This window comes from Geosmithia morbida (genome assembly GCF_012550715.1).
Source record: "Geosmithia morbida isolate 1262 chromosome Unknown scaffold_9, whole genome shotgun sequence".
NCBI lineage: Eukaryota > Fungi > Ascomycota > Sordariomycetes > Hypocreales > Bionectriaceae > Geosmithia > Geosmithia morbida.
Window position 1 is genome coordinate 787,261 of NW_023336196.1, and position 20,590 is coordinate 807,850.

The 20,590-nt window shown below is 54.5% G+C and overlaps 7 protein-coding genes across 7 annotated transcripts; 4 read left to right on the forward strand and 3 right to left on the reverse strand.

Annotated features, from left to right (window-relative positions):
• Positions 1–63: 63 nt before the first annotated feature.
• On the reverse strand, positions 64–2,304 carry GMORB2_7760 (uncharacterized protein; the record flags this gene model as incomplete). The annotated part of the gene is made up of 1 exon (XM_035469725.1): positions 64–2,304. One exon carries the CDS (start codon positions 2,302–2,304, stop codon positions 64–66), a length of 2,241 nt encoding a protein of 746 aa, XP_035320819.1.
• A 419-nt stretch (positions 2,305–2,723) lies between these two features.
• GMORB2_7761 (NAD-dependent protein deacetylase, SIR2 family) lies at positions 2,724–3,789 on the reverse strand (the record flags this gene model as incomplete). The annotated part of the gene is made up of 3 exons (XM_035469726.1): positions 2,724–2,957; positions 3,040–3,383; positions 3,465–3,789. The coding sequence occupies 3 exons, from the start codon at positions 3,787–3,789 to the stop codon at positions 2,724–2,726; spliced, it is 903 nt and encodes a 300-aa protein (XP_035320820.1).
• A 5,653-nt stretch (positions 3,790–9,442) lies between these two features.
• On the forward strand, positions 9,443–10,744 carry GMORB2_7762 (Glycosyl hydrolases family 16; the record flags this gene model as incomplete). Its single annotated transcript, XM_035469727.1, has 2 exons — positions 9,443–9,539; positions 9,627–10,744. The coding sequence occupies 2 exons, from the start codon at positions 9,443–9,445 to the stop codon at positions 10,742–10,744; spliced, it is 1,215 nt and encodes a 404-aa protein (XP_035320821.1).
• Positions 10,745–13,862: 3,118 nt separating this feature from the next.
• On the forward strand, positions 13,863–14,852 carry GMORB2_7763 (pectate lyase; the record flags this gene model as incomplete). Its single annotated transcript, XM_035469728.1, has 1 exon — positions 13,863–14,852. One exon carries the CDS (start codon positions 13,863–13,865, stop codon positions 14,850–14,852), a length of 990 nt encoding a protein of 329 aa, XP_035320822.1.
• Positions 14,853–15,375: 523 nt separating this feature from the next.
• On the forward strand, positions 15,376–16,377 carry GMORB2_7764 (Thermolysin metallopeptidase, catalytic domain; the record flags this gene model as incomplete). Its single annotated transcript, XM_035469729.1, has 1 exon — positions 15,376–16,377. The coding sequence occupies one exon, from the start codon at positions 15,376–15,378 to the stop codon at positions 16,375–16,377; it is 1,002 nt and encodes a 333-aa protein (XP_035320823.1).
• A 1,202-nt stretch (positions 16,378–17,579) lies between these two features.
• On the forward strand, positions 17,580–18,516 carry GMORB2_7765 (uncharacterized protein; the record flags this gene model as incomplete). Its single annotated transcript, XM_035469730.1, has 2 exons — positions 17,580–17,681; positions 17,731–18,516. 2 exons carry the CDS (start codon positions 17,580–17,582, stop codon positions 18,514–18,516), a joined length of 888 nt encoding a protein of 295 aa, XP_035320824.1.
• Positions 18,517–18,962: 446 nt separating this feature from the next.
• GMORB2_7766 (Regulator of protease HflC, stomatin/prohibitin superfamily) lies at positions 18,963–20,222 on the reverse strand (the record flags this gene model as incomplete). Its single annotated transcript, XM_035469731.1, has 1 exon — positions 18,963–20,222. The coding sequence occupies one exon, from the start codon at positions 20,220–20,222 to the stop codon at positions 18,963–18,965; it is 1,260 nt and encodes a 419-aa protein (XP_035320825.1).
• Positions 20,223–20,590: the final 368 nt, after the last annotated feature.

The following is a 20,590-nucleotide window of genomic DNA, read 5'->3' on the forward strand; positions in this document are numbered from 1 at the left end:
CAGGGGTGACCAGGAAAGCATGATATAACATCTACCATGAACAGCGGCCAAGCCCTCCCCCAACTAACCAACAGGCAAACGATCAGGCCGCAAACCTTGAACACACCCCACGACATGTCCCAACTCTTTTGCAAACTCATCCTTCTCTTTCTTCTGCATCCCACGCTTCCTCTTCCGGTGAACGTTAAGGTCGATCGAGCCAAGATGCTGGCGACCGCGGAACTCTGCACGCTCAAAATCCACAATCATGAGATTGCCGCTATCCGTATCGAAAAGTATGTTTCGTGGCTCCGCGTCGCGGTGAAGGATATCAAATCTGTGCAGTGCCCTGAATGCCTTGCTCACGGCGTCGCCCATGCCAGCCGGGTCGCTACAGTGAGACAGCGGCTGTCCGGCCCAACTGAGGAACAAGAAGCGTACGTAGACACCACTATTATAGTAGTATGGCCGCACCAGATCCGTGCTGCCGAGACATACGGGCACATATGTCCCCTGGATGAGCCGGAGCTGGTCGTATATGTCGTTCTCGTGCTGCAAGTGGCCCACGTCCATGCACTCCATGCCCTTGGCCACGAGCGTGTAGCCGTGAGACGACAGCCGGACCTTGAACAAGGACCCACGGGCTCCCGACCGATGGAGCGGGGTGCAGTCTGCGTCACGGCCCCGGTCCACGGCCAGCTGATCCCGGATGCGTCGAAGGAACTCGGTTCGCTCCAGGTGTATCTTCCCATGAGAATCCGCATTGGGGCAGCTTCTGTCCATGGCTCCACCGTATGCCAACCCTAGAAGGCAGCGCTGCGTGCAGTATCGCCGGCTCTGGATGTCCGGCTTGGATGCCGATCCTGACTGTTGCTGCTTGCCTTGCCGTTTGCCAGAGCCAGCTGCCGTTGCTGTTGCTGCTCTTGTCGGCGCTCTTCTCTGGTTGCCGGTATTCGGGGTTGGGGAAGGTGGATCATCGTCAGCCTCATCTGGCTGTATAGCAGAGTCTGGTGGCTGGCAGCGGGAGCGGGAGCGAGTCTGGATCGGCGTTCTCTTGAACCCCTTCCAGCGCTGCGGCTTGTAGGGGGAGGCACGTGGCTCCTTGGGTTTACGGTCCGATGCGGGGATGGCCTTGAGAACGTCATCATACTCGACCTCCCAGAGACCAAGCTTCTCAGCCTCGTCGTGCCACGCTTCGGGTGGCGGCGTCGCGCGGAGGGCTTGGAGGGTGAAGGCAAAAACTTGTGCCACGGCTGTGCGGTAGAGCCTCATCTCGTCATCCTCCAGCACATCCTGGTTTGGTACGCATACCGAGAAATAGACTGTAGAAGGATCGTCTGGGATATAGAGAAAGACGATCGACTGCCCGGTACATACGTAGCCGTACTGTATGCCCTTGCCGATCATGTAGGAGAAGAGCTGCGTGACGACGGCGGCCGCTAGTCTCCTGGCTGCGAAGCCGAAACCTTCGCCCTCCTTGTTGATTACGTCGTGTTCTGGCTGGATCCCTGAACCAAGGCCAGTGACGACCTCGTCAACACTCAACTTGTGCGGTGCCTTGTACTCGATGGCGAGCACTGGCACATTCTGACCGTCCGACATCCTGCATATACAGTACTGGTCTGCCAGATTGCCCTTTCCCCTCGCTCTGCGGCGGTTCCTTGGCGGTTGCCCAGAAGACGGCCTCGCTGCGGGAGCGCCGTCTCCGGGAGATAGGCCCTCCATATGTGCTGAGATGGTGTCACCGAGGTTTGTGTGGCTCTCAAACGTCACAGTTCCCAGGAGGCCGAGGTGGCTCCGCAGCTGCGGATCTGTGTATGCCTGGTTGACCAACCTTCGGACCGCGTACTCGACAGCTTGATGCTCAAAGTACCGGAGCCCAAGCTCGCTGCTGATAGGCTCAAGGGAGTCCTTCACGTATTCCATCTGGTGCCGTGACGGGAACACAGGGAGGGAGAACAGGTCGTCCGGGATCATGTTCCAGATCTCCTCCTGTAGGGCCGGGAAGTCATCCCAGGGTACGATACGTCGAGGGAAGATTCGGCCGACGGGATAGGTAGTTACCCCTTGCGTGGTCGAGAATGGGTCAGTCACCACTTTCATGGCAAGATGGAGCGAGTGGCAGCTTTCGAGATATTGCTGGAGGGTCTGTTGTTGTGATGTCGCTGCAAGTTCTTCTGCCTCTTCGCGACGACGTTGCTCCTCTTTGCGGCTGCGTTGCTCCTCTTCACGGCGGCGTTGCTCCTCTTTGCGTTGGTGCTCGGCCTCATCGCGTTGACGCTCAGCGTCCTGAAGTCTTCGTCGAAGGTCTTCAATTTCGTCCATGATCTTTGGCGTAAGGTCCGTGAGATAGCGGGGTCGGTTCGGATGGGGTGATGATGTTCAAGTGGCCGACGTACAGCTTCGTATCGTCCAGAACGGTTGGCAGCAATAAAGAGCCAAATGCCGATCACACTCCATCAAGCATACTTAACATGACACTGACCAAAGTCTGTATAATAGTTATTCCGGTCCGGGGCCTGCGCCTCAGGCCTCCAAGCAAACATCGTCAACTCACATAAAACTACACATCACGGCCTCGTAAGGACAGATAGATAGAACAATCAAGATCGGTACAACAGCCGCGGACATTCCTTGAAGGGGTCAAGGCACATCTATGATCACCAGGTATCTGCGCGCGCTACGTGAACGTAAGCAACACTCGCATATGAAGAAAATATGAGCATTCTTTCCACAATCACCCATCACTCCTTCTCGAAGCTTCCATCTGGTCGCGGTGCGCCAATGACTGGCTCCAGCAAAGAAGGTAAGGACGTCGCAGCGTCGCTGGAAAAGGCGAAATCGCCCATGTGCAGAGATCCAATGCTCTCAGCATTAGGGTCGACGACGGCGATGCGTGCCCCCCGCCTGCGCGCCTTGAGAATGTACCCTGCGGCCGGCCAGACCTGGGCCGATGTCCCAACGACGATGAGCATGTCCTATGCGAGTCAAGAGGTTAGAATTGTGAGAGGGAGAGACAGAGAAAGAGATGGGTCATGAATTGGGATTTCGACGACGTACCACGCCATCTCTTGTCAGAAAATCATCTGCCTTGTCAATTACCGTCTGGTCGATGTCTTCGCCAAACCACACAACGCCGGGACGTTGGAGACCAGTCTTGCAGCTCGGGCAATGAGGGATGTCATCTGCCTCGATCTGAGGGATAGGCTGGGCAGGGTCTAGTATGGGATTGACCGTGCCGAGGGGTGCATCTACGGATGCTGAAGCCAGGGCCGGGCAGAACGGGTCATCCCGATTCGATCTCTGGAGCCATGCGCACCGATCATCAGAGCACTTGATGTCAAACAGCGAGCCGTGGAAGGGGAGTAGCTGCGACGGCGGATGTCCAGCACGTTGAGAAAGGTCTTTTTTTTTCACGCGCTTCTTAGCCGTATTGTATTAAGAAAAAATCTGCCGAAAGACGGTTGAGCAGCGTACGTACATACCATCTACATTCTGCGTCACACACAAGAAGCCTGGCTCACCCATGGTGCGCGCCAGGGCGGCCAGGGCGCGATGAGCATCGTTCGGCTGCGCTCGCAGAGCGAGGTGTCGACGGTAGGCGTAGAAGAGCCAGACGAGACCAGGCTCGCTGCGAAAGGCGGCCGTCGTGGCGAGCTGGGTTGCGTCTCGTCTTCGCCAGAAGCCGTCGGCGCCACGGAAGGTGGGAAGGCCCGAGGAGGCGGAGAGTCCGGCCCCGCAGAGAGCCATGATGCGACGGGAGGAGCGGAGGGCGGCGTGGAAAGCTTCAATGTCGTTGTGGGCGGGCATTATCTGTTCTCTCTCCTTCTTTTCAATCATTCTCTTGTATGTTTATCATCTTGTGTCTGATGAGGATGGCAGAGTGGAATTGATGATGCTACGAGATCAATGGTTGATATGTGCTTACGAATTGCGCCCGTGAGGGGCTTTCCCTCTCTTATGCTAACTTCGAATCATAATAGCCTGTCAAAGTTCACAGGACGGGTGTATGCTGGAGGCAACCATTCTGCTGGACAGAGCTTCAACCTTGGGTCACCATATGCGGACTTTCGGCGGTCGCGAGCGCCAGATCCTCACAACCTGATGGCAGCAGACCACAATAACCCGTGATGATCATTCTGGTGTACGATGCATCCGGGTACAGGTATCATGGAAGAAGACGCGATAGTTGCACGGTTCGATATCCCAACAGCCAGATCAGCATGGACGCGACCTGCATCTGACTCCTGGGTATGCCTACCCTGTAACCAACCACCCATTTTCTCCGCACACGCCATAATCTGTGCCACTTCCCAACGGCAATTCATCGAAAGATGTGATTCGTCTTGTCCGCAATCAACCGGGCCATTATGCGCTGGTTGCTTGACTGACGACAGGCCATTGTCTGCTACTCACTGTACGTCTACGCGTGCGGGGATACCTGTGCTACAACATTGTTGCCGTGCCGATGCGTGCGTGGGGCGCACTTCCACGGCTACATCATTCGATCACTCTCTATTACAGGTAAGCCTGAGGAATGATGGTTGAATTCTTTCCATCTCTCTCAGCAGATTCCTCTCCTTTCTTTACATCTGCCTCCTAGCAGTGGGCAACTACGCATCATATTGCTGATAGGAGGTGCATCTGATGAAGTCGTCCTGTGCTACGAATCATGACCAGTCTAATCTATGCTGATGCTGCGATCCTGAGCGTGGCACTGGAATGCGGCTGTCTCAGCCGGCTCCCCTACAGGTGTTCGGAGCATCTGTTAACGGAGTAACCAGAGCAATGGCGTCAACGGCGTCAAATGGCGTCTAGAAGATGGATACCAGTTACTGAGAGGCCGAAAAGAAAAGACGACGACGACGATGTGATTCGTTAACGCGGCATGACGACCAAAGAGTGAGGCTTAGACATCTAAACTGAGCATTTTTCCCTCCACCCCTCCCTCTTGGCGCAACGTGGATATAGATAGACACGCGATGGCGTCGGGGCTGGTTGGACAAGCGTGTGCTATATTTGGGGGAGAAGAGGAAGAAGAAGAGGGGAAAAGATGAAGAGTCCATCGCAGGACTGCTTCCAGGTATCACTGACCGCGCCCCGAGGAACCCGCGCGCCCGTGTAGTATTGGCCTTGTATCGCTTCTTGTAAATGCAGCTGTTAACAATAGTTGTAATCTGTACTCCGTACCCCGTACTCGTCGTACTCTGCAGCAGTGGACCGTGGTACACGTGAGGACGGGGGACCTAGTAATCAATTAATACTGTCCCTGCACGGAGGAGGCCGTATTATTACTTACTCGTACTGCTGGGGGATCTCATCCCATCTCTTCCCATCTCTACGGCTTCTCACATGACGGGCCATCCTTGAGGGCTTTTCTTTTTTGTCGTCTTTCTTCAAAATCTCCGTATGCGGATCCTACAGGTAGCCAACCGCGTTACACCAGACTCACCCAATTCAGTCAAGGGGATTTCGAAAGAGAGGAAAGATGCTCATACTCCCGTACGCCTGTACTCCCGTACATGTATTGGTGCCTGCCAAGCAAGAACGGCAATGCTGGCTTTATGGTCACAAGGGAGAGTGAGAGAGCGACGAATGTCTGTGTTCTGGACCCCGGCTGGCTAGGACTTGGGAGCCTCCCCTCCCCCGAGGCCAAGGCCGAGTCATTCCGCACAGCCCCACGCAATACGAAGTGCAGGCTACGACGTTGCGCCGTTGTCAGAGTTCCTCTCTCTGCCAAGGGAATAGTGGGGGTAATGCACCTCTTTGCGACGACTTTTCCAGCCCTGATTATTGTTAAGTGACATGTAAAGCTAAATGAGATGTCCTGGGAGAAATGGGAAGAGAAGTCGATGCTGTCAATGCAGAACTGAAATGCCTCGTAGATAGTAAGCCCTACGCATGGAGTAGTCATATGGGTTCGTAGATCCTTCGAGTGTACAGATTAGTGATTTGAGTACGATGATGATTGTCCCGTCAGACGTTTTACCGAGAGACAAAGTGTTGTCATCGCTCTTCTTTTTTGCTTCTTCCTTGTTTCTCTATTCCCCTCCCTCGCCACCTGTCGGTGTTCTCATTCGTCTTCAACAAGTTACAGAGATAACAAGGAAAAGGAAGCCAACGGTGGATTTTTGGTTTTGATTTTCACTGGGTCCGTTCGACCTTCTCTTGATGCGTAGAAGGGAAAGAAGCAGTGACGATCCTCGTGTTCTGACCGTGTGCTCTCTGGCTGTCACCCTGCCGTGACCGAGCTTCATATTTACAGGCCGTTCGTTCCTTTGACAGATTACGACACACAAGCATCGCTAACAGAGGACCTCGAAAAGAGAAGCAGGAAAAAAAAGAAGGAGACAAAAAGCCCCTGGCCGAATTTACGAGCGTTCTAAAAAAGTGAGAGCATCATAGACTTGCAAGTACGTCAATACGAACATGCGTGAAAAAGAAAGGGCTGCCAGAAAAGTAATACACTGTGAGAGAGGTACGGAGTGCTCGTACGCGACGGGATAACGGAACTCGGAAACCCCTCTGAGGGGGAGGAGAAAGGGAGTGGGCCAGGTTTTGACCGGGGGGAGGGTTTAGAAAAGGCGGCACGAGTGCGAGTAACGATGCCAGTAGTCTTAGGTCTCCAATCTGTCCTTGTAGATGAATTTCGGCAGTCATCAGGTACGAGTATTCAGAGGAGAAGTTGCTTGGCAAGAGAGAGAGGGTCATTTCAGGGTTGGCAGGGCCAAGCCCAACTAGCAACTCGTATTATGATTAATCCTCACGCTGGCGAGGACGCCTCTCTTCTCATGATGATTCTCTGGTGGTGTCTTCCTCCTCCTCCTCCTCCTCCTCCTCTTCTCCCTCCCACTCCTCCTTCTTCTTTTTTATGGGCGGCGATAGCGGACTAGGGCCAGGGGTACGTATCCGTACCTGCACTTGGTACCGCCGACGCCAAGGAACGGCACCAGGGGTTTGTGGTCCCTTTTCTGCTCAGGGGTGGAGAAGGGTTTTAGTAAGCCATGGCCCCAAGAGAGCCAACGAGGACCGAGAGCATCACGGTCGCGTCTGGGGGATGCGACAGGAAGGAAGGGCACTCCTCAATGCAAAGGGTTGGCACTGGTCAAGGAGGCTTACCGTCTGGAGGAGCATGTATCAAGTACTAGTAGTGTCAAGTCGTACGGAGTTGACTCTGCGGAGTCTTATCGAAGCTCCTGGGGGTCAAGCACATCATTACCGACTTTGTCCCCAGTGCGTATGCTGAGTTGGCAATGGCCTGTTCTGGGTTAATTGGAAAGGGAAAATCCCAATGTCCACGATGACACTACCCGTGTACTCGTACAGAGTACTAGTTGCTAGCATTACTACGGAATACTACCTCTATTGCTACCACTACTGCTACTACTGCGGAGTGCACAGCTACAACATGATAGACACCGCGACGTGATTGTACGAGTGAAGACGATGAGCCTGCCAACTGGGCTGCAAAATGAATTGCTCGGCATGAATGATGCGATAATCTACATGTACGCTATTGCTTACGGGCGCGATAGATGATAATATGACAATCTTGGCCCGAGCAATATTACATATACTGCTCGTACTCCGTGCTGTGCCCATTGTGGTACAGAGCCGGGGTCATGATACGATTTGATGGGACCGTGTCCTAGAGGAGTATCTATTGTGGGGGGGGGGGGGGGGTTTGCTAGTCGATACAGTGTACGAGTATCCGTAGTCTACTTGGTATGATGCCATAGACGCAATAGCTCGGGATGTCATGTAAGAGACCATGTCAGTTATCCATCTATACATGATAGTACGATCTTATTTTTTCTCTTCTTCCCTTTCTTTCCTTTCATCATGGACGTTATCTCGTTGATCGACAGTGTTTGACCAGATCAATCTCTTCAACACGAGTTGCTTGGCAGAGACAGTCTAGGGTTCATGGTCTTTCTATACTCGTATACGAACAGTTAAAAAAAGAGAGACTACGCTACGAGTGCTCTGTAAATAAATGTACGAGTAATACGGATTACATGCAGGCCAAAGATACCTGGGCAAAAGAGACCTGGGCAAAAGATACTGCGCCAAGAGGCCAAGGAAACCCAAAACTTCCTCCAAGACCACACCAGGACCCAAAAATGCTCGTACGTATTAATAGACGTCAACTAATACGGAGTAGACGGATATCGCGGACATCCAGACCAGGGAGAGAAAATGAGAGACGACGAATTCAACTTTGTACCGGGTGGGGGTTTTGTTGGTTAATATGTGTGTACGAATATTTCTGACCTTCTCGTTCTTTTTTGTTCTTTCGCCTTGGCATGTCTCTAGGTATCATGTCTCACCAATTGCCAAAGGAAGGAACAATGATGAGCAAAAAGCGGGCAAGTACGTACCTGAATTCCGTAAAAAAAAAAAAAAAAAAGGCACTCCATCAATAGCGAGAGAGAGAGAGAGTGTGTGTGTGTGTGTGGGCAAAAAGAACAGCAAGAGCGAGGTCCATGGTGCTTTCCGTCTGTCTGCGTTCTGGCCTCTCCATCACTCAGCCTACAAGTACGAGGAAGGAGGACGAGTAGTACCTAAGCGAAGCCTAAGCCTCTCCTCTCTCTCCCTCGGTCCCAGGCCCCCACCCCAGGTCTCGAGGTCCCCAAAAAAAACATGCCAGGGGGTTGCTAGGGGACAGAAAAAATCATGGTATCCACACAACGTCACCATCGGATCCTATTTGGGAACCTGGAGTGGCGGATAGGGCCAATGATTGATTGGCCTTGTGCTGATCCTCTGGGGCCCTTGCACTCTCGGGGGGGGGGGGGGGGGGGGGGGCGTGCGTGTGTGCGCGTGTGTTTGACTCTGTCATTGTTCCCTTTGGCTGCCTCTGAATCTGGTACCTGGCGTTGATGCTAATTGGGGATGGCCGTCGCCAGCCGCTTGGCACCTGACAGACAGTTGTCAGCAGTTGAACAACGGCCGGCAGACAGACAGAGGAGACAGATACGCACACCCCCCTCTCGAGTTGGCCCCCCCCCTCCTTCCTCACAGAGAGCTACACACGCCCTTACCACCTGCCCAATCCCTTGGCCTAGAAAGAGCTGGATCCACCGCCCGTTGGCAGTGCAAGGGCCGCAGGCATATGGAGACAAGAGAATGATAAGACATGCCCTCGCCTCCCGTTCCCCCAGTCAACCGCTCTCATAGCATCTCTCTTTATTCCTCTTCCGTCTTCTTCACGTCTTGTCAGTCGCTACAAGTACAAACCTGGCTGCTCTGCTCCAACTCACTCGCCTTGTCTGTTTTCCTCATCTTCACTCTTCTCTTTTTTGTTGGTGGTTTGCCGATTCCTCACTCGTACCACACGCACACGCACACACTCTCGCTCTGACAAGTGCTTGTTGCATTTTCCGCGAACCACGTCGAATCTCCTGTACTCTTCCATCTGAATTAAACTAGACGAACACACGCACACACACACAGCTTCACAATGCTCAGCCGTGGCCTCACTTCGGTCGCTGTGGCCCTCGCCGCCTCTGGCCTGGTCGCTGCCCAGACCTTTACGGACTGCAACCCCTTGGAGAAGAGTATGTGCCCCTCCCACCCCCGCTCCCTCATGGTTTGGAAGGCAAGTCAAATAAATGGTGATATCGAGACATACTGACCCGACTTAGCTTGCGACCCTGACCCTGCTCTGGGCAACCAGAAGGGCGAGTGCGACTGGACCGACGGTGATTGTGATCTCTTCGAGGCCCTGCCCGGCACCACCATCTCGTACGATGACAAGGGCGCCCTCTTCTCCATCTCCAAGGAGTCCGAGGCCCCGACCATCGCCACCCACAAGCGCATCTTCTTCGGCAAGGTCGAGGTCGAGATGCAGGCCGCTCAAGGCCAGGGCATCATCACCTCGGTCGTCCTCGAGTCCAAGGATCTGGACGAGATTGACTGGGAGTGGATCGGTGGAGACAACACCAAGGTCCAGTCCAACTACTACGGCAAGGGCGACACCACCACCTACGACCGCGTCGTGTACCACGACATCTCGGCCCCCCTGACCTCTGTTCACAAGTACACGGTTGAGTGGACCTCGAGCGCCATCACCTGGTCCGTCGACGACAACGTCCTCCGTACCCTCAAATACGCCGACGCCCAGGGCGGAAGCCGCTACCCCCAGACCCCCATGGAGGTCAAGCTTGGTACCTGGGTCGGCGGTGGCAAGAACACCAACGAGGGCACCGTCGAATGGGCCGGTGGCTACACCGACTTCTCCGAGGCTCCCTTCAATGCCTGGTACAAGTCCATCTCGATCACCGATTACGCCGGTGGTGACTCGGCCACCAAGGATTCGATCAAGGAGTACGTCTGGTCTGACAAGACTGGTTCCTTCGAGAGCATCAAGGTCATCAAGGGCACCAGCACCGACGACGACGGCGATGACGATGACAACGACGACGACAACGACGACACCACTACCTCGTCTGGCAAGGCCACGGCCACCTCCAGCAGCAACTCCTCCAAGACGTCGGACTCGTCGGACGCCACCTCGACCAGCGATGGCGACGACAAGTCGACGACTGCTTCCAGCTCTGCTTCCACCACTGTTGCCACCCCCAGCGCCTCGTCTGGCAGCTCTGACTCCGGCAACAGCACCACCACCCCGACCTCGACGTCTTCCGACTCATCTGCTACCGGCTCTGACGTCCCCGAGGCCGCCGCCGCTGGCCTATTTGCCTCTCTCGGCCGCGTCGCTCTCGCCGGTGTCGCTGCTGTCGTCATTGCTCAGGCCATCTAAGCGTGTTCCGTCTCTGACCTTTTGATTTTTGATCGCATCTCTTTCTTTTTATTCTGAATGTACACGTTTTTTTCTTCTCTTCTTCTTTTACACAGTTACGAAAGCAAATATGTAGTTAGTATGACATACCCAAGGGCCATGATGGAAGGACGCCGAGCAAGAGGAGGAGACCGAGGATGATAGGCAGCCTCGACAGCGAGGATATTGAACGAGCACAAGCCAAAAAAAAGACGGTCTAATTTACATAGGATTTGACTAGTCAATTTCAAGCTGATCGCTAACGTATACAGAGCAGCGGGACTGGCCTGGTACGAGCGGATGGCAGCATTTTGAGACTCCGAGACTTCGAGGTGCAATGGTGAGGGGAGGTCTGCTGTTACTGTTTTCTTTTTCGTTTTTTTTTTATAACTACTTTTGTTTACCCCCCCTCAACGCCGCCCCCCCCCCCCCCCCTCTGCGTTTTACCCTGCATCGGTGTTCAGCCAGCGTGTTACTAGATGTCGCATTATGTACTAGGAGGTAGCTTACAACTTTTAATAAGGAATGACAACTGTTTAGAGTGTTTTTGTCTTTTTTGCATTTTTGCCGATATTACTTTGTACTTGATGCTCGAAGATGCTTTCAGGCTTTTAGTTGCGTATAGACTAGAATACTGAATACCCCTCCGGCCATGCCACGTTCCGACAATGCTTGTAGCTCGACTGGACGAGTCTGTTAAGCCGTCGGACGATGCAAAGCCAAGGAAAAAGGTTAATTCATCTCCCCCCCCCTCTGTCTCTGACAAGCTGATGCTAAGGGATTTGGCTGTTGGTGGCTGGCCAAGGGCGCTTTTGTTCCTGCATAATTGTCAACGGTTGGGTGCAGCAGTCACACACTTCTTTTTCGGCCAGTGCCTAATTCGTACAAGGGGCGTACCGGCTGTACATATACAGGAACCAACGCCGGTGAATGAGACTCGTGAGAGGATAGAGACAGAGAGAAAAAGGGGGGGGGGGGGCAGCCAAAGGTTTTCTTCTTCTATTGTATCAGCTCAGTGAATGAAACGCATGATAGAAGAAACGAATGAAACGCATAAGAGAAAAAAAACAAGAAAAAATGTGTTGGGCACTAGAGGAGGCACAGAAGAGGTAGAAAATGGTGATGGTGATGATGATGATGATGATGATCCTCTTATCTAGCTAGCTGGAGCACATGGATATGAGATGAAGAGAACAAGGGCTGAGCCACGTGAACCACGTGATCCCATTGGCCTCAGGCCATAGACAAAATAGTTTGTCCAGGAGAAGAGAGAAAAGAGGGTAAATGGCATTGCTTTTTCCAAGCTGAGATGGGGAAAAAAAAACCAAACTTGGATATAATACTCGTAGTCCGGAACGAAGGGGGATGGGATTGAGCTACTAGTATTAGTCTAGAGGATTGAATAAAAGGAATGTGCCGTATGTGTATGTATGGTGGCTGTTTCAAGAAAAGGTGCATGCGTAATGCGACCTCCGACAGACCGATACAGCCATACAGGTAGAGAATACTGAGCGTGTGTGCTTGCTGACGAGTGGGTTTCATGATGAAGCGCCAAGCGTTTCGGGACTCAACCGCTTAACTTCATCCGAGCTGAGGGGCAGACATGACGAGCATCCGACGAGCACTGAAGAGGGCATTTTTTCTCAACTGTGCGGGCATTACTACTTTACGGAATATCCCCCCCCCTTCTTTCTCATTGGGTGTACATGACCGAGACTGTGTGTAATGATTAAACCTTTCCGAGCAATGCCTTGTAGTAGTAGTAGTAGTAGTAGGAGGAGGAGGAGGAGGAGGAGGGGACTACCGATGGGCTGAATGGAGTGAAGAGTGAAGAGTCAAGTCTCGACAGCCCACGGGATGCATGCATTGACCTCGTACGACAGAGGAGTTGTGCCACACGTGCTGGTCAAGGGTGGACTGGGCGTGAGCATGAACTGCGTGGACGTGCACACGCTTCAATCGAGCGCACTGCTGCTCTCTTGGGCGTCCATGGTGCGACTCGGTCGAGAATTGGCGTAGGTAGGGATGAGGTCACGCAGAGACCCTTGCCCCTTGCTGCGAATGGCATGAGCAACGTACATGGACGAAGACGAACCATCATCTCCTGACATCGACATAAAAATAATAAGAATAATACTATTGATACTGTACAGCATAAACAGGACATTTGTTCTCATTCACTGTCGATGGACAAGTCTGGATCCCCGGCCCTGACGAACGACCGGTTTTCGGACGTTTCGTTTACACAATTTGGGCTTTGCTTGTGAACAAATTTGGGAAACCTCTTCCCCCCCCCCCCTCCCCTTTTATGGTTTCTCCTATATTGAGGAATACGTCGACGGCGACGCAATCCCGTGTGAGCCTATTCCGAATATATTTATTCATTTATGATATTATTTATGGGATTCCCGTTTTGAGTATAAAAAAAAACTTAATTTGTATTACGTTTCAGGGGGAGGAAAAAAACAACACCAAACGCTGCGCGGCTGCGCCAGAATGTCGAAACTAATATGGAAACGCCGGAGCAATTCGTCTACACCAACAACCAGAAAACACCATAACTCAAACGAGAGCCATCTTGGCACCCATCAATTCTGTCCGGCCACAGGTCAAGACAGCTCAGCACATCTGCGAGTACAGGCGGCTCCCACGCCTTGAACTAGCACGTCGTATGATGAACGCGTGTGCTTTTCAGGTAAGAACCCCGGTCCGTGTGGAGATCTTCCATCTATTCGGCACACAGACGGGCGGACGGTGGGGGTTGCGATTCGGAACCGAGGCAATTTCGTCAGGCTTCACTCCTTTTTCTCTGCTTCTTCTTGTTTCCTCCAAGGGGGTTGATGATGCCGTCTATGATGTGTATATAAAGGCCACGGCCGACCACGAATCTAAACACTCTTCTTCTTTCCCTCTGCAAGACAGGCTCTTGAATCAACAGTTGACCATCGCTTCTTTCTTATAACATCTTTTTTACATTCACTTACCGGCCGGAACCGCTATTTCCATTCACCTTCTTTCCAACACCTTCTTTCTCTGCTTCGTTAAAAGAGCTACAAGAAACAGCCTCTCTCTCTCTCTCTCTCTCTCAACTCAAGAAAAAATGAAGTTCTCTCAGATCCTCGTTCTCGCCGGCGTCGCCATGGCTTCTCCTACCCCCACCATCAACAAGGTGGACAAGCGCACGCTGGAGAAGCGGGCGAGCATCACCGAGGCCTGCGACATCGGCTACGCTTCCAGCAACGGCGGCACGACTGGCGGAGCGGGCGGCACGACCACCACCGTGACCGACTTTGCCTCCTTCAGCGAGGCGGCCCAGGCCGACGGCCCCAAGGTCATCGTCGTGTCTGGCGACATCTCGGACTCTGGCGAGATCGAGCCGACGTCCGACACGACCATTGTCGGTGCTTCGGGCGGCGCGTCGCTGACGGGCATCGCCATCAACATCCGCAAGGTCGACAACGTCATCGTGCGCAACCTCAAGATCGGGCTCGTTCCCGCCGATGTCGGTGACTGCATCGGCATCGAGACCTCGACGCACGTCTGGGTCGACCACTGCGACCTGTCGGGTGACCTGACCGCCGGCAAGGACGACTACGACGGCCTGTTCGACGTCAAGCGCGGCTCCGACTACATCACCGTCTCCAACACCTACTTCCACGACGCCTGGAAGGCCTCCCTCATCGGCCACTCCGACTCCAACGCCGACCAGGACACCGGCCACCTCACCATCACCTACGCCAACAACCACTGGGAGAACATCAACTCGCGCGCTCCCAGCGTCCGCTTCGGCACCGTCCACATCTTCAACAACTACTACGACACCATCGAGAGCTCCGCCGTCAACACCCGCATGGCCGCCCAGGTCCTGGTCGAGTCCACCCAGTTCGTCAACACCGAGACCGCCATCGTCGCCGAGTACTCCGACGACACCGGCTTCGCCAACGTCAACGACGTCGACCTCGGCGACGGCACCAACACCGCCCCCACCGGTGACCTGTCTTCTTCCAGCCTGCCTTACACCTACACCCTCGTCGGTAGCGCCAAGGTCGCCAGCGCCGTCGCCGATGCCGGTGCCACTCTTACCTGGTAAAGAGGGGGATGTCTTCATGCCCATCCGTCTCCTGTATCTGATCTTGGCATCTGAGATGCGTACATACAATCTTCTCTTGTCTCTTCTCTTCTCTTTCTGTTCATTTTATCTATAGTGTTATAGCCAAAGCGTCATCGTGCGCATGTAAATACAAAGAATGCTGGTCAACTACCATTCCGCCGCCCCCTCCCCCCCCTTTTTTTTTTCAATGCCCCGTGAACACATGTTGGATATACGTGCAGTGTGCTACTAGTATCGAGGAACTCTTCACGACCCTCGATATGAGGGAAGTGGAGTGAGACTGCGGGGTATCTATCATGTCGCATGATTGATGCTGAGAGGGAAGGAACTCTCTACCTCTTGGGCTGGGCAATGAGGAAGGGCCGCAGCAGGTCGTGCCTTCCTCATTCAACATGCGCTCCCACCACGTCTTGCGTCACTTCAGCCCACGTCGAAGGCCCGGAATCGTCTTCTCAGAAGTAAACCGTCTATAGATTCAGCGACGCCTTCAGACACCGACGCCATGGAACCCCCATCGACATCGGCCGACACTCTGACCCTCCACGAGATCCAGCTTCGACACAAACTGTCCCCGGCCACCATCCGCACCCTCTCCTCCATCCCGAGCAAGCCCGACAGACGCACCGTCCTCGAGACAGCCTGCCACGCGACGGAAACCCGCTCATTCTCCATCAAGCAGGTCGAGCGCGCCTTCTTCCGCCACATCAACGAGAACACACAGATCCCGTACCTCGTGCGCCGCGAGGCCGTCACTCAGCCCTGGCACAAGGTCTTCCTCCTGGTTCAGGTTGATCTTCTGGGGAGTACTGGGTGGCCGAACAGGCTCACGGCTTCGGCGCGCAAGGAGCTGCTCCAGGAGCGTGGGCGGATCTATGCCGTCGTTGATCGCGTGCTGCGCTGTATCGTCGATATCCTCGGCCAGCGGCTCGACGGGCGCGGGGTCGGCGTGGCGCTCGATGTGCTGCGCAGTGTCAGGGCCGGCGTGTGGGACGGGAGGGGCATGGAGCTCGTGCAGGTGGACGGTATAGGACGGGTCAAGATGGAGAGGCTCGTCGCAGCAGGGGTGCGCACAGTCAGGCAGCTTTCCAACCTCGAGTTTTACCACATCGAGCGGCTTCTCACCCGCAACCCGCCGTTTGGACAGACGGTTCTCCGTCAGCTGGCCGGTTTCCCGCTCCTACGTCTGAAAGTCGACGTCGTGAGGATGCTTGGCGCGGCTGCTGATGATCAGACGGAAGGCAGCCCATTATGGATTGCCCGCATCGTCATCGGCTACGAGAATGAAGACCCCCCCCAGTGGAGGAAGAGGTATCCCTGGACCACGCTCGTCGTCGAGGGCCAGGACGGCCGCTTGGTGTGGTTCTGGCGGGGTAGTGTCAGGAGGCTGGAGGGTGGTAAGGAGATGGTCGTCAGATGGGCGGGACGGCGCGGGGAGAAGCTCAATGCGACATTTGCCTGTGAAGAGCTGGTGGGTACATCAGTTAGCCAGGAGGTTCTTCTCTGAGATTCTTGCTCTTTGTCGTCACCTGCTTCCCCCCCCCCCCTAGTTTCATCTTCGAAATAAGGTCAGACGGCTCAATCATTGTTCCACGCCTCATGCATGCAGGTCAGCTTAGTCGAATCACGAAATCTAGTGTGTGCTTGGCTCAATCTCAATGACTCTTGGACTCGCCGTGTTTGTCTTCTCCTTCCACTACTGAGTGTTCCCATGATTCCAGACTATTTTATCGAAGATGCATAATAGTTGAAAGAAGTTCGGAGCCTGAGAGTCGGTCGAATGCATCATCATACCGGCAAGCGATCTAACTGGTGGTGCTCACATAAACACATGATTGCTCTCATCGCGTTGCATGCTCATTACGGAAGTTTTATATGTTCTACGCCCCTGCTATCCTATCGTGGTAGGGATCTCTCACATAATACGTATAGATGACCAAACGCCCTGTCCCACACGGGACGTGATCTCTACGCAGCAGGCCGTTCAAAGACCAGACTAGACTGTCGGGTCGTTGGGAATAATACCCCTGTAGCCCCTTTATTCAATCAACGGATACGGAATACAATAATACGTCGTATCCGATGCAAGACGATCAAATTGATGCAAGCTCTTATCGGCGTGGAAACTAGTCGGACATTTTTAACTATCCGACCATGACAGATTTGACATTCTTGATATTAAAGCAACAAAACGACGGGGGTTTTTTTCCTTTTGAATCTTTTTTTTTTTTTTTTTCGAAAGAAAAATTTAATATCGGAAATGATTCCCAAGGATATACAGACACAAATAATGCTTACATATAATATCGCCCTGCATTGGTGTCCGACATGGTTGGAAATATGCATATCCGAGAGCTTCATACTTACTATACACCGTCCGAAAGCCAAGGGCACAGGGATAAATCGATCGATGGATATATGTATCATGACAAGGCTGACTATTACACATGGTCGTCTGACCCAGATACGTGTGGGTAAGATGAACAAGCTTAAAAGACAGGCATGATATGATTCCCCCCCCCCCCCCCCCGGTCACGCCTCTTATGTACAGCTGGTGCTGTTACTCGGTGGTCATCTTTGTCCTCGTTGTTGCGGAACAACCCATCCTATATCTTTTCTATCTCTATGCGTATCTTGATTTTCATCTGTCTATTCATGTAAATATCTGTTTTTTTGTCATTTCCCCCCAGCATCGGCTAGAAAAATACCATGCTTTCCAGAGCAGCACTCGTCCTTCTCGCCCTGACGGGCATCTCCGCCGCCGGCACAGGCAAAACCCTTCAAAAGGGCCGGCAGAAGAACCTGGCTGTCGTGGGAGCCGTTGTCGACGGCCTACCGGGCCTGACATTTGGCTTGGCAGCCAGCACGTGCGACATTGGGCTACACCGAGTGCGACGACGACTGGTGCATACCTCTGACGGGGACGTGCTGCAAGGACGGCAACGGAACGTACTGCGCGCTGGGCAAGTACTGCATCCCCGGCGGGTGCTGCCAGCTTGGAAACGTATGCGGCAGCGTATCGGACGAGTGCGACGTCGGCCAGGAGGAGTGCGGCGGCGCCTGCATGCCCGCGGGGAGCGTGTGCTGCAACGACGGCGAGCACTACTGCGATGCTGGACGGACGTGCGTGGCCGACGGCACGTGCCGGAGGGCGTGCGACGTCGGCAAGGAGCCCTGCGGTGACGAGTACTGCATGCCCGAGGGGAGCGTCTGCTGCGGAGACGGGTACTACTGCGATGCCGGGCGGACGTGCACGGCCGACGGCAAGTGCCGCAACGGGAGCCGCACCGGCGGCGACGAAGGCGGTGCCACCACCACGTACTCCATGACCTCGGCCGTCACCAGGACGGCGGCAACTGCCACCACGCCGACCGGGTTCGGCAGCGCCACTGCGACAGAGACATCCTTCTCAGCTTCTTCTACCGAGGAGGAGGAGCCTGTCGGCACGGCTACGTCTTCGCCCTCGTCTGGCTCTCAGAGGCCCCGCCCTTCCAGCGTCGATGGGCTTGGTGGTGGCGGCAATGACGATCGCAGCGGCAGCGACAGCGGCGCCGACAATAATGACGGACCTAGCGGGGAGGCCGGGAGACTGGGAGTATCGGGTCTGGCTGTGGGCATTGTTTGTGCCCTGATTCTTGGCCTGTAAGGCGGCCTCTACCCTGGGCTGTCTCTCAAATGTTGCTTACCCGAGTTAGCCTTTCTTTCGTATCACGCTTTGTGTGTAATGTCAAGAGTGTCAGTGTCATGTGAGACGTTGCGAGTCTTGAGCATCCTCGAGAACGAAAGAAGATAATACATTTGCTACCATGATACAGTTAGGATACATGTTTTATATTGTGCGACATGAAGAGGAGGGAGGTGTTGAGTTGTGACTTTTTCTTGTTTTGTTTTGCTTTGCTTCTTCTTCCACTCTGCTATCCACCCCCTCGAGGCATCGCGAACAAGCTGGTACATGTCTTGTGTAACTAGGCCATGTGCATGCTTCGGTCTTGTGTGCGTAGATTATTGTGTTCTTCTGGGCGCAGAGGATAGACAAAGGGGATGTGGTAAATGTTGTTGTCTCTGGTATCGTTCTCCTCTCCTGTAGAGAGTTTACCGATGCCCAGCCGTCTGGTGGAACCCGTCAAGCATGGTTTCCCTCATGGCGTCCTTCTTTTCCTGCTGGGATTGTGAGTGTACGTCGGAAGTGTTATCGAGATCGGAGTCGGTAGCAGGTTCCTCGCTGACAACCGCCTTCTTGGCCGCCGACTTGGCCTGCGCCTCGTTGATCTTGCCATAGACGCTGAGACCTGAGGCGATCATGCCCGAGATGTCGCCGACGTTGCCGGGAACGACAACCGAGGTCCCCTCCTTGGCGAGCTTCGAGAAGGCGTCGACGTACTTCTCGGCAATGTTGAGGGACATGGCGCTCTGGGCCCCAGCCTGGCCGGCCGTGATGCTGCGGGCGACGGCGTCGATACCCTCGGCGGTGGCGGCGGCGCGCAGGCGGATAGCCTCAGCCTCACCGTCGGCCGTGTTGATGCGCTCTGAGCGCAGGGCCTCGGACGCCAGGATGACACTCTGCTTCTTTCCCTCAGCAATATTGATGGCGCTCTGGCGCTGGCCCTCGGAGTCGAGGATCTCGGCACGTTTGGAGCGCTCGGCTGTGACCTGGCGGTGCATCGCCTCAACGACGGCGGCAGGGGCGTGGATATCGCGGATCTCGTAGCGGAGGCAAGTGACCCCCCAGGCCTCGGCGGCGTCGTTGATGGCGGCCGTGATGTTGGTGTTGAGGGCGGCGCGCTCCTTGAGCACGTGGTCGAGGCTCAGCTGGCCAATCTCGGAGCGCATCGTCGTCTGCGCCAGCTGCGAGATGGCGTATTCGGCATCCTCAACGCCGTAGCTGGCCTTGTAGGCGTCAAAGACGCGCGTGTACAGAACACCGTCGAGTTCCAGCGTCACGTTGTCTGCCGTGATGGCGCTCTGCTTGGGGATCTCGATAGCCACCTCCTTGAGGCTCTTGACGTAGGCAATGCGGTCGATGAAGGGCACCAACACTGCCAGTCCGGGTTCGAGTATGCGGTTGAACTTTCCCATCCGCTCGACAATCCATGCCGTCTGCTGGGGTACGAAGCGGATCACCGTGTTGGCGGGCAGCCTCTGCCTCTGGAAGTAGGTGGGCAGCGGGCCCGAGGGAGAGAAGCCGCTGCCCAGATACGACGCGGCACCGGCCGAAGCACCGGTAGGGGTCGACAAACCGGGCGATGTAAAGAGATGACGACGGGTGAAGGCGGAAGGGGTAGAGGCTCGGGCCAGCTGCCGAGTAGCTAGGGGAGCCCTGTGGGCGACAGTTCGGGTCAATTGAGCGGACATGACGACGGGAGACGACGGGGCTGGTGTCGGCAGTCTGTCGTTTCGCTGTTTTCAGATCGGAGCTGCCTCCACCGTCGGGCACCGCGTATATCGGGTATTCGTCGTGGTTCGGAGGGGAGTTTCGGCGGAGAGGGATGTGCTGAGAGAAGACTCCTAGGAGGGAGAGGCTGTTTGGGAAGGAAACAGAGCGAGCAATAACTCGGTACGTCGTAATTGAGATTGGAGAGCTCTGGAATCGTCTCTTGTTGGGGGAAAGGTGGATTGCCGATGTTCAACCGATATCTGAGTGGAATCAGTGGCAGGTACCACCGATAACGTCAGAACTGGCAAGGACGGGAATAGGAAGTGGGCTGCTCCTTCCTCATTGC